This window comes from Fonsecaea pedrosoi, assembly GCF_000835455.1.
Source record: "Fonsecaea pedrosoi CBS 271.37 unplaced genomic scaffold supercont1.9, whole genome shotgun sequence".
Lineage (NCBI taxonomy): Eukaryota > Fungi > Ascomycota > Eurotiomycetes > Chaetothyriales > Herpotrichiellaceae > Fonsecaea > Fonsecaea pedrosoi.
The window spans coordinates 642499-655386 of NW_013550607.1; the positions used below are offsets into that span (position 1 = coordinate 642499).

Genomic DNA, 12888 nt, shown 5'->3' on the forward strand with positions numbered 1-12888 from the left:
CATACTACCAGGGTATCCCTCCTATATAGTGCCAGAGACATCTCTCTCATCCGAATAAAAACCCGGTTGTCTCTCCTCCTCTCGGATTTCACAACGTCGACCACGCTGAAAACCTAGGTGGTTTTGTCCGACAAGTCTTTGTCGCCGTTTCCCTTTCACCACGACATCGCCCTCGGTCGCATCCGTCGCGGGGACAGGCCTGATCCGACACAGGAGGTAATATACCGCGAAGGCGACCAGGAAGCCGACGAGGAAGTTGACTCGGTAGATATAGGTCGTTCCCTTGGGGACCTTCTCTCGGGAGAGAGAACAAGGAAGAGGGGAGGTAAGTTGGGTCTGGCTCTCATGTTTCACTTTTCTTCGGGAATGGGAAGGGGTAGGCGAAGGAGAGTGTGATGGTGGTTGCTGGATGGGTCGGAAGCAAGGAGACAAGCGACGACGAATAGGCTGGAAGATCAAGGTATAGATGGATAAGTGTTCAAAACGTACCTTGGCCCCAACCGCGCCGGCAAAGCCAACGATATTCACGAGAACACCACATGTATACGAGGTATATGCCCGCCACGATATGCCGCAGTGGTAGTAGTATGGCGATGCACGTCGAGCCGAGTAGAGATCTCGCACGGAGTAATAACCTCGGCGCACGATGTAGTAGTCGCAGATGATGACGGCCGCAATCGACGACAGGAAGACGCTGTAGGCTGAGAGATATGTCGTGAAGTTGTTCGACGTCTTTAACAAATTCCACGGACTGCTCTGCCGTTAGTACCTCTTGAAGGAAGTGTCTTGGTTCGAAGAATGGAGGGATAGGAAATAATGTTTCGACTTCACGAGAGAGCGTCGGGTCTTACCACAAGCACAGTCCAACAAGGGCGCAGATGTAGCCTCCTCGGCGGATGTCGAGGTATCGGGGTAGCAGGGCCGCCATGTCCGTACCCGCCGAGACACTGTTGGCTGCGATGTTCGTTCCGAGCTGGGCAAGCGCAAAAGCCAACGCGATGACAAAGACGCCGAATCTCTCAGCCGATGTTGCTTCGTCTAGGAGGAATTGAGACAGAAGGTCCAGGGGATTCCAAATGGCTGTGCCGTAGATGACCTTGGATGACGAAGACACCACGATTCCCACGAAAGAGGTCACGACGAACCCGACAGGGATGGTGAAAAGCTGCGTCCAGAGAGCGTCGCGTGGCTTGCTGGCGAAACGCGAGAAGTCAGGATTGTTGACGATCAGAGTCGCAAAGTTGCCGATCGAACTCATGACGCCAGTCACCCACCCCCACGCAAGCGCAGAACCTGTCGCCGTCGCCGACTCCTTTACTATCGGACCCATGCCACGTGCACGGCTGGTTGCCCATAGAAAGAGAGAGAGTCCAGCCACCGGGACGATGTAAGACTTGACCATGAAGAGGTAGCGAATCTTGTGGACGGGAAACCAGATGGCAGGAAGAGATGCGATCCAGGAAATGAAGAAGCCCATAAAGTCCCTTGTGTTGGTGCCTGAATTGGGGATGCCGTTGTGCAATGTGTAGAAGGAGGGCCAGATGGACCGGATCATCAACGTGATACACTGGCCACCAATCCAAGCTTGCACGCCGTACCAGACACAAGCCATGGCGGCTCGATTGAAGACTGGCCACAACGATCCCCAGATGCCAAATGACGCACGACAAACGACAGGGAAGGAGGTGTGGTAGGTGGCGCCTATTCGCCCGGTCAGGCAGACCAATACAGCAGAGATCGAGTAGCCGATCAAGATACAAATCAATGCGTGCCACCACGCGAGGCCCGAGGTGAGCATAGTGGAGGCAATCATCCAGGTGTTGATGTTGAACGAATCGGCAATCCAAAAGGCTGGCCGCGTGAGTTAGTGAGACGTACATGACCGCCTACGAGATTCCATACCGACAAAACTCCATGCCGTCCACTGGCGTCGTTGGGGTTCCACCGGCTTCAAGTCATGGTTGGTGAGCATCAGTTGAGCATTTGAGAGGCCAGGCTCTGATTCCGTCTGCACCCTCGTGAGGACACGAGCAGCCCAGGACTTCTTCACCCCAGGTATGATCGATCTTTTAGCTGGGGTCTCGACAAGATCGTTTGTCTGTGAGAGCAACGGTTCGGCGGCGTCCCAGCGCGAGGGCCCCTCAGAGGAGAAGGGCGCAAAGTCATCGAGCTCGATATCAGCATGTCGGGACAAAGGGGAGCGCATTCCGAAGACTATGGGGAGTGGATTATGAAAAAGCCGTGCAGTTACCGTCCTCAAACAGGCACATGAGCTAGATTGTCATCATGTTTGAGTGTGGTTCACCCTCTTATGGCAATGCCCACGAGATTAAGCGTACTTGCGCAGCAAGAAACTGCGAGGCCATGTAGTCGTCACTGTCTAACCGAGGCGCGGTCTTCAGGTAGAGGAGTTGTCTTGACAGACGACACTTCAAGCCCGTGACAAAACATAAAAGCCGTATCTCTGAAGGGTCCTCTGATCCTTTTAGCTAGAGCGGGAAAAGAATCTGACTGAAGAATTGAGCGATGCAAATGAGCAGAGCTGTAGACTTTGAAATGGAGAGGAGTTGCAACGAGGGTGCCCAGCTGCAAACGCTGCAAATGTGCCAAACATCCGAAACTTGCAAACAAACCGAGACAGACAAAAACCAGGCTGACAACCCCTGGATACCGTGGTACTCGTATGCGCACACGCGGATCGATCAAGCCCATTAAGCATTCAAACTATTACGGTATAGCCTGATCCATCGAACACACAAATATAGCAAGACAAGGCACCGTCTATACTCGGGTATCTGCAGGCAGGAGGTCTCATGTTCCATGACCGGGATTCGAGAGCATGAAGAGATCCTCTCAATTACATTTCGGGTTTATCGTCCTTTGGTGGATAGATGCCCGAGTTAGGTGAACGTGTAGATTCAGCTTCGTCGAGAACATTATGATTTTAGTGACGACTGCCTCGGATACGCTATCATTCACATCTGAACCAAATCGATGCGCAAACTTTGAAAGCAGCATTCAAGCAAGCAGGATAAAACCGACGAACATGATGAACCCCAGCTTGGAAAGCCTCAAACCAGCTGACCTGCGGTAGGTATGTCTCTTCAAAATTGCATCGCTCCTGTGGAGTAAATGCGAACGAGCAACAAAAGCGCTCAGAAGACATCTGTGTAAATTCTCGTTCCAGGAGAAGACAAGATGACTGGAGCAGGATCGAGTGCTGGTAATTCCGCTAACATGGACAAGTCTTGGAGAAATGCTGAACAGCCAACAGGTTGACCAAGTACACTCGCGTTTACCATTAGAAAAACAGGAAAGCCGAGAGACTTGACTCCAGGGCTCTCGGCCAAGCTTCCGACAAATGTGTGATTCCCCTGTCCGTACCCAAGGCACCAGGGTGTATATCCATCCCGCAGAGGGCTCTAGTCCGTCAAAAGAACCGATTAGCCAGAGATCGAGCCGCTTGGCGCAGAGCAACGACTGCGCTTTAAATGAGCGTATTGTTTCTTTAGGGGCGTTTCTGGCTCGACAGGTGTAGGTGCCAAGTTCTAACAGAGTCAGCTCGTCATGGAAAATACAACGGTGGACGAAACATATACGGTGGGAGCCAGGGGAAATAGCTCTTCCGTTCTGTCCCCATTGCATCTGACATACTGAACCTGGGTAGCCTCATACTGATAGAGATCTATCAAACGTGCAAATAATGATGAGCGTCAATAATCTTCGAACGTAATGACGTCGCCCAGGAAACGATAATGCAGAATCCAAGACGGCTGGTGAGTGGAATTGCGAAGAGAGCTTAGTGTAACTCGTAGAAAGTTGTGCATCGGCAGGTTTGAAGATCCGCCATGGTTGAATAGGAATTACCACATGACCCTTAGCAGCCTTTTAGTCTGTGGCCAAATTGCCAAAACTTCTGCTCTAAACAAAGAAGAGCATATGGCGGACATGTTGTATATCGCGAGCCGAAATGATGATCATGCCATCAACCACACAACATGCGCAAGAGTTTGTTGATGAGCCGGGCCAGCAGTCCCCCACCATGCTTCACTTCTCCACCATATTGTGGTTGGTGTTGTTGTTGCTGAGTGTGTTGAGGTTGCCAAGCTTGCTGCTGCTGACCTGGATACGTCTGGTAGCCCTGCCAATCGCTCACATGTTGCATGTCCACGGGACTGCCATCCAGCTTGATGTATATCCTGCCGTCGTTGGACTCGGTGTGATATTGCAAGCCGAGATCCCGGCAAGTCTGTTCGACTCGAGGCTTGAGTTTTTGGACGTGATCGCGGGAATGGTTGCCCCGCCCGACCACGACGTGGAGATGTGTCTGGCCGTGACTCTGAGCAAAGCGGATCCTCTGTTCCAAGATCTCTTCCGCCTCTTCGACAAACAGCCCGTGCAAGTCGATCGTGTCCGCGGCGACTCGTCCATCGGCGTTGTTTTCGCGAAAGATGAAGTCGGCCGCCTGTTTATTGTACATCTCCATTTTGGCGCCGTGTTCCTTGCCCTCTTGCGAGAGCGCATGCGCAGCCGCGCCGTCGCCATTCGCATATGCTTCTTGGGATCGCTGGAAGCACGTGGCACGTTTGGCGGCCTCCTGACGTGCGAGATTTCGTAGCCGGTCGTACTCTGCTTCGGCCGCTTGGGATTGACTATGATTGAATGCTACACGACGACATCGTGTCAGCCAGGAACTCAGGTTCGGCGCATAGGCCAAAAGCGACATTCAGTCAAGCCGGAGATCACATACGCTTGGCTCCTACTCGGGTAGCATGCTGTGTTGACATTTCATACGACATCTTCTCGGCAATTGCGGGTTGGTCAACCACCTAAGATTGATGATGTACAGGTTAGAAACGTGTACTGCGCGAGTAAAATTGGGCAAGAGACAGGAAGAAACGATAGGCGGAATGATGCGCGACCCTGAAACCGCACAAGGCTTGCAGCAGCGATGCCAATGGGGAAGATCTGGTCTTTCACGATGCGCTCGGTTCGCTTACAGACGCGAATCGCTGAAGCGACGATGAAAATCGCGGAGTCGGAGAAACCAAAAAAGGCGGGAGGCTTAGTCATCGCTGCTTAGTCATTTGGAAGACCCGATTTGACATTTGTCTACCAGGTGCCAGTGTAGTAATATCGGATACTCAGTACAAATAGGAAGAAACCAGCCCAACGACTTGGTTGATATTATGTTGCTTCCCTCTTGCTCCCCTCTGGATCTTGGTCCGGTAAAAGCGCCTCATATCCTTTGAGATCTGTCATCAACAAGCCCCCAACTTGCTCTCATAGCAATTGGCCAATTCGCGTAGAATATATCCCATCCGGGGTGTCAAACCCCATACCCAGGTATCATCGTAGAAGCCCGCCCAGTATCGTGCCAGCTTGGCTGCCAGTGAGGGTCCGGCTCCATTGTCCAGAACATCCTCCAAGTCCAACAGCAGATTTCTGATGGATTGCATCGTCTGAGTCTCGAGCTCGCTGATCGATGCAGAGTCACGACTTGATCGTATCTCAACTTCGATCGCATGCACCCATTTCGTGACCAACAGCGCTGTGACCAGGAGTCAGTTCTGTGATCGAGAAGTAGGCCAGTCGTTTGTTGTATGGACTTACCTGCCTCCCACCCTGCTAACGCGTGCCCGATCGCCCAGGTCAAGGCGGCTGTCTTCTTGATCAGCAGGGTTCCCGCCTTGTACGGTATCAGCATTCCTTCGAATGCCCGACCGACAGCTCTTGCCACGAGATTGCCTCGATTCTGCGGTAGCGCGATAAAGTCCTCAATTGAAGTCATAAATTCTTCCTGGCTTTCCTTGAGCAACACCATTGAATCGGCCGCGCTATGTCCTGTGAATGCCCGGCAATAGCTGACCCGCAACAGCGCTAGACAATTGAACAACAAAGGGGTTTCGGCTTCAGTCCACGGATAGTCGGCATCGGAGCTGGCTTGGGTGATCAGGGCCCGGCACCTCGAAAGCGCGGCCTCTGTTTGGGCGAGGGTCTGGGATTTCTGGGTTTCATTGGACGGTCCAGGACTAGAGAGGTCGCCAAAAAAGTAGGAGCCTTGGGTGATATGCCAGATGTGAATGGAAATAACGTTTATCACCACGCTGATTGCAAAGGGTGACCACTCCCAGCACTCTTGCGGCACCGTCTTGACTGAATTCCCGTTCATGACCATCGACACTGCCTCTCTGACATTGAGTCGTGAGCTCTGGCCTTTTCGCATTGCCGCTTCGTGCCACTGCTCTTCGGTGAGTGCATCCCACAGGGACTGGTCGCAGGCCATTTCGATGAAACCATCAGAAACCAAGGAATATCCGGGGGGAATCCCGTAAGTCATGGTGACCAAATTGCCAAACATTATCTGACCGTACAGTAACCTATGCATTGTGTTAGTGAGGGCGATGCAATCCTCGAGCTCCCTCCGCTTACCTCTTAACACTCTCCCTTTCGACCCATTCCTGCCAGCTCAGCCACCTATCTGTGCTTTTGCGCGGTTTTACGGTAGGAGCCAAGTCACGAAAATCCTAACCAGTCATCAAAACGGTGCTCCTCCAACTAACTCAATGTGCTTACCACGAGGAAGTCGCCGAGACGAATAATAGCCTTCGAAATGACTTCCGGGTCGCCGCTGAAGCAGCTGAGCATTGCAAGCAGCAACCGAGTTTGACTCCTCCACAATGATTCCGGCGTCGATTTCGGTGATTGAGATTGTGGCCGAACCCAATCTTCCAGCAACCGTGGCTTCTTGTCGAGATGTTCACCCCGGTCATCAACTGCGGCAGCGAGGGCTTGGTCTGCTTTCAAATACAATGAAGCCGCAATCTTTCTTTCTAATCGATAAAGAGCGCCAACTGCACATATAGCAAGAACAAGTGGCGAAGGTGTGGTTTCGAAGTCCATAGTCTGAAGGTGGAAGATGGGCAGGTGAACGTGGAAGGCATCGACGTAGGTTCGAATGCATTTTTGGAGTGCGGCTGCGCTGGGCAGTCGGAATTTGTTCAATTTTTCGGCAGGGAGTCTATTCGACAGGTCCCTTAGGAGATGAATTCGCATTGCTTCTGAAAAAGTAAGTGTTGGAAGTCTCGGGTACTTCTTCGTCTGTGGAATTTGATAGCCCGAATAGCCCTCGGAATCGGGACGATTCATGGTGAAAACCTGGGCTGGAGTCTCGTCCCATGGCCCGGTGGGCTCTTTAGCACGCGAATTTTCACGACTGGCCGTTTCCCACGATTGATTTGAATCGTCAACTGACGGAGTCTCGTTCGCAGTCGAAATACGACTCTGCTGGAAACCGTAATCCTGCATGGAAGCCTGGCTCGAACCTGAGAAATTCTCTAGAGGGGACCAGCCATCAGTATTGCCGCCGAGCGGTGGTACTGCAAAAGCTTCAAGTTGCTTTGGAGGTAAGCCCAAGAAGGGGTCGAAGAAGTCGAGGAATTCCAGGTCGCCATCAAGGTCTGGGAGAGGCACTGAGCTTGGAAATGTCCGCATCTTCTCCAGGTCGGAAACATCGACACTAAAATCTGCCAGGTGAAGCCCCATAGAAGGCTGAGATTCTGCAACAAGAGCAGATCCTCCACCGAAACTTGAAGATAGCATTGGTTCAGATGCGCTATCGACTTGAGTTGCCAGCCTCTGACCTGGACTCATAGAGGATTTTGGCGGCTGAACAGCACTCGATCTTGTGCATGGTTTGGCAGCTGGTCTAGGAGATGTACATACAGAACCTCTGGGTTGGCGCCGGCGTGAATCCGAGAGATCTGGAGGCAAGTCTTTTGGCAGCACGACAGCTTCGTCCTTTCCTTTGCCTCGAGATATGGATGACTTTGCTGTGGCATTCTCTGCTAACCGTGGAGTCAGAATTATTCAACCAAGATCGGGGGTTTCCGACCGGAAGGAAGGTCCGGAGTTGTCGGTCCATCCGTATGTTGCTTCTCGATGGCCTTTGCTACTTGTTCCGGAGTGTGCAGGGTTCTCTCATGGCGAACCAGGAGATCTCTAAAGGGACGTAGTTAATAGACGCCGTCGTCGATGAGCGTTTCCAAATACCTTCGACTATACCTTCTTCGACAGACCCTGCAACCGAAAGGTTTCTCTTGAGTATCTGAAGACTTGTAAGCGTTTTCGCACCGGGTGCGGACGCGATGAGTCGAGGGACCTGGCTTACGGCCTCGTTGATGTCGGATGCAGTGCTCGCTTCGCTTAAAAGCCCTCGAGCAAACGCTGCACACATGTTTTCTCTTCGCAGCCGCATTCTCTTTGTCGAGCTTGGGAAATATAATGGTCGAAGTGCCGATTAGTGCCATGATGGGAACGATCCGGCGCTTCTCCGATCACCAGGTGAGATGTGGGAAGAATTGGTGTTCGAAAGCTAGAATCCCAAGATTGAGGAGTTGTAATGGGCCAAATGCCACCTGATCGTTAGAACCATGGTCTTCCTACAGTCTGTCTGGGATAGCGTCCCAGAAGTTTTGAGGGTGATATCGTGGGGCTAATTGCGGAGGGGGGGGGGGCCTGAAGTAAAACTTGGGGAAAGGAGGGATGGATTGACAAAAGATGGGTTAATTGGGGGAAGCTGATGGGTTGGAGGTTGTCCATCCACCATGTCCACCATTATCTTGACCTCGTAAACCTCGTGCGGAGAAATGAGAAATGCCCAAGGCGTCTTGTGAGGTTTGGCTGCGAGATACTCGACTTTGCAAAGACGGCATCCTGGAGGTCGGTATCCTACCTGGAGTCTTATATCCTGTGAGAACTCGTATTTGTGCTTGTCAAAACCAGACACAGAAAGGCAACAGATATCTCGAAAAGAGCCGTGGCAAACCCGGAGCAGGGATTCACGCAATGCCTCGACCACGGAAGGTTTCTTCCAGCCGAACAAGTGGCTGTGAAAAGATGACTCTGCTGGAATGTGCAGCCTCAATCTATGAAGATCCAGACACAGAATAAATGAAAGCAGGTAATGAAAATATCCGTGGATTCTCTTGTCTTTCAGGCCCTTGTAACGGCTTGAGGCAGAACAATGATAGAAGTGCAACCATGAAGTGGCAGATCAGCCCTTGACATAGACCGTCTTCGATGACAAGAGCAATGCCGCATACCAGACATGTCGTTCCAAGATGCAATTCCCATCAAGTGATGCCCTTCGTCAAGCTCACCTCAATTTGGCAATACTTTCTACCCCACATGAGGCAACAGCCTCGCGAGGCTGAAGTGGGGTATGTTGCCTCCCGAAAGGGAATTGTGTACAAGAAAGGTGATTCCGACAATATTTTATGAAAGAGTTTGCCCTGCTACATCGGGGGCATGAACTTTTAGATATGTATGGGTGTACTCATTGCTATCCAGGTTCGCGCGGTGCAGAAAGTTTGAGTGGCGCAGGGATTTGTTTCTCTGGATGCGTCACCTCTCGACAGGAATCGACTAAGCCATCGTCGCCAGCAATAATGCCAGGGAACGGGTTGAAAGGATCCTCTCTAAGTTGACATTTGCCAACGGCCCGCCTGCAGTTGGTGGGCAGATTCCAGAAGCTGAGTTCGGGGAGCTGGCGAAAATAGAGGAGGAGCTTTGAAACGTGACCCATTCAGAGCATCAATCCTACCTATTCTGTCTTATTGACTCGGTATCTAAGTTTGTTCCCAAACTCATTGATCGTCGCGTTTGACGGAGGTTCCCTGGCGGAGCGCAAAATGCGAGTAAATACCCACTTTATTATATGGAGAAAACGAAAGCCTGTCGCTGGTCTCGACTTGAAGCCCGTGAAACTTGTACGTGATACTTTTGGGGTTTCGAAGTCCGAATGACAACGCACAGATTGCTAGCATCAAGTAGCAACAGTCGGTTCCAGTCGACCATGTCACAGGCCACAATGCCGGTAGACATTTTCGGGGAGTGGTTGGCAACAGGTTCATTCGGGCTTTCGAGATCAGAAGCGATCACATACCTGGTACTCCTAGTGCAACTGGTGGGCGCCAAGATGCAGATCCTCGAGTGCCTGTTCTGGCCGAGGTGGGTTCCTCTCTGCCTCAATTGAGTCACGCCGGTCTCTCATTCTCCGTTGTGATGGTCCAAGATGGAAGGTTTTGACGGAAAAAGCAAGGGCAAAGGGTGGTTGGGCAGTGCAGAGGCTGAATGTGACGGACAAAAAGGACGCCGAGTCCGGAGGCTGCGGGAGCGCCTCTGAACATGATTTGATGGTACTCTCGGGCAAATGCGTTGTGGCACTTGATCGGCAATGCAGAGCACAAAGCAACACTAAGGAGGTGGACGAATAATCGTGCTCAAAGTGGTGGAAATCGGGGAGGCAAGAGTTGACTTGCCTTCCTTAGAAAGCAAGAGTAAGGGTCCACAGTGACTGTCAAAGTCTGTACGAGCAGCATCCCCGTTCCGTAAAGCTGTCACTTTGCAAGTGCTTGATGTTTTGGTACGTAGTATTCACTGTGAGGGGAAAACGTCTGACGCGCCAATAGGAGCGCTGCAGCTGACATGTGAAACAAGGACGCAGGATGTCGCTTGATTTGTGCATGCAGGTTATGGGCGCAGAATCCGAAGACAGGTCCAGATCGACCTCTCCGCTGGGGGTGGCCTGGTTGCTTTCCGTAAATCTGGGACTTGGGCTTGCAGACGCAGGTTTTAGCTTCGACACCCTGGCCTGATCGTCTGGCGAGCTGGCTGCAAGATTCGAGGAGAATCAACTCCATTGCGTTGGAAGCAATAGTAGCAAAACGAACCTCCAAGGGAAATCAAGTTTTCTGGATGAACTTTATGTGCTGGAAGAATCATCCAAGTACCGGCTGGCTTGAGTTGGTGCTATTTAGCAGTTGTAGCGGCACAACCCCGTTCCCCGTACCTGAATTCTGAGAGATCTGTGTCAAGATAAAGTTTCAGCAAGCTCGGGAACAATCCTCCCAGTGCCTGAAGGGGGCCATCACCTGATAGAGGGAGCATCTGGCTTGAGACACAGAATCACTCGTACCCAGTCGTGCCAGTCTTGCCGTCAATTGACTTGCGAGAGCGGATATTTGGTTGAGCAAAGACCAGGAAGTCGCAATTTCCAGGGCTTTCATGGAACGCACTAGATTTCTTGAGAAGGGCGCTATGACCCGAAGCGACGAACAAAGGGGTGACCTAGCGACGATGATTACAACTCCTCGGTAGGGCAGACGTTATATCAGGCCAAGTTGCGCAGCGGAATGTCCCAGCACCAACAAGGGTAGTCCTTTGTGCCCACTCTTCGTGCGTTGGGAGGTCATCCTCGCGATACAATTCTTCATCTGCAGATACGAGTAAGTGTGCTCCTCCTCGTAAACAACCCGGAAGCTCGGACGCGGCCCCTGCGCCATCAAGACGACGGATATCCGAAAGTGGTCTGGGCGGGTGTAACCAAGTGGGCGATCCCAGTCTCGGTCGAAAGCCAACTTGAGTGAAGATACCAGGGTGACGGAGGTAGAAGAGGGATGCCAGCCAGTGAGAACGGAGGTGACAAGCGGTGGGTGAGTGTGGGAGACCCCGGTTGTAGTTGGCCTCAGTGGGTTAGAGCCGAGGGCTTGAGACAACAGCGCCGCGATCCAAGGGCGATCTAGTGAAGGCATTAGAAGAGACATTGCTTGGAGCGAGATGAAGAAATACAGTACCTCCTGAGTAGGTAAGCCATTTGGCTGATGATCGCTCGATGCTGGGAGGACCCGTCTTGTTCCTAGGTACAAGTACTGCTGCTGGAGGACGCGCACCCAGCATCTTGGACCATCGAACTTTGCTGGACGCGGGCTGTGGAATCCAAATGTTAATATTTGGCAAAGCCTTTGGTTCCGTGGCAGTAGTACACAGTAGTCAGACACTGGCACTGGGGAGTTGACTAGTTGAATTTTGTGCATTGCAAAAAGCCACCCACATCAAGACTCCGTCTGTTGTAAAGAAAAACTCTTTTCCCCTTTCTCGTCTGGGACTGTCAATGGGGACTGGAGATGGACAAGCCACTAGTGGGCACCCAATGGAGACAGTGTGGGTAAGCTTGGACAGCTAAGGGGCGCGCGATGCCGGGCGCCACTAAACATTAACTCAAGCCCGGCCGACATCCACTACGAGTACCTATTCGTTGCAGCCCTTTATACTTGGGAAGGCCCCGTAGTCCCAATAACCAACCAGCTCTTAGGCGGCAAAAACAGCTGCACAGGTCAAACAACCCGCCCAAAAAGAGTCCCTGGTTAAGCCAAAGGATTGCGCCTTCGCTGTTGTGGGTGGTGCAGCTGTCCGATTATTATCTGACGAGCCTGGCATTTCCTCCTGCTGCTCCCTCACTGGCGGCTGTTCCTCCCCCTCTCAAAACACCCCCAATTCTCGACCCTTACCCACTCAACCACTCCCCTAGTTCAAGTAATAACCCTAGCTGCTGCTTCTTTCCCCTACCTACGGTTTCCCTGCTTCGCTTGTCCATCCATCCTCATTGATTGCAGTCAAAACTGCGCTAACCCTCTCACCTCCTTGCACCTGATTGATCATTCTCCATTTTATCCCCGTTTTTCCAAACCATCCACTTCGATTCATCTTCACCCCCGACCACCATCATTTTTCCTCAATCCGACTTCCCCTTTGTACAATATTGTCATTTATTCTTTGTCTCGTCTGCGCGCCCTGGAGGAGTAACCTGAATCCACAGGGAGAAGGCTCCTTTCGTTCGAGATTGAGTCTCGAAGCGCATATACTTTCCCTGCCCAGCTTCGCCCAGCGAGATCGATGTGCCTGACTTCCACCCGCCGCCTCCCAACTCAGTGATCGACGTCCATTCTTCCTTGTCCTATCTTCGCCTTGCGCGCCGATCGCCTTCGGCTCTCTACCTTAGCACTCTCAGATTCCTCACTTCACAGCCTCCGTCACGTTCGTGTCACC

General features: G+C 52.0%; 3 protein-coding genes across 3 annotated transcripts; all 3 read right to left on the reverse strand.

Moving 5' to 3' along the window:
* Positions 1–21: 21 nt before the first annotated feature.
* On the reverse strand, positions 22–2206 carry Z517_12333 (uncharacterized protein; the record flags this gene model as incomplete). Its single annotated transcript, XM_013422747.1, has 4 exons — positions 22–291; positions 490–751; positions 852–1851; positions 1903–2206. The coding sequence occupies 4 exons, from the start codon at positions 2204–2206 to the stop codon at positions 22–24; spliced, it is 1836 nt and encodes a 611-aa protein (XP_013278201.1).
* Positions 2207–3985: 1779 nt separating this feature from the next.
* On the reverse strand, positions 3986–4726 carry Z517_12334 (uncharacterized protein; the record flags this gene model as incomplete). Its single annotated transcript, XM_013422748.1, has 1 exon — positions 3986–4726. One exon carries the CDS (start codon positions 4724–4726, stop codon positions 3986–3988), a length of 741 nt encoding a protein of 246 aa, XP_013278202.1.
* Positions 4727–5261: 535 nt separating this feature from the next.
* Positions 5262–7653, reverse strand: Z517_12335 (uncharacterized protein; the record flags this gene model as incomplete). The annotated part of the gene is made up of 4 exons (XM_013422749.1): positions 5262–5551; positions 5614–6380; positions 6433–6527; positions 6577–7653. The coding sequence occupies 4 exons, from the start codon at positions 7651–7653 to the stop codon at positions 5262–5264; spliced, it is 2229 nt and encodes a 742-aa protein (XP_013278203.1).
* Positions 7654–12888: the final 5235 nt, after the last annotated feature.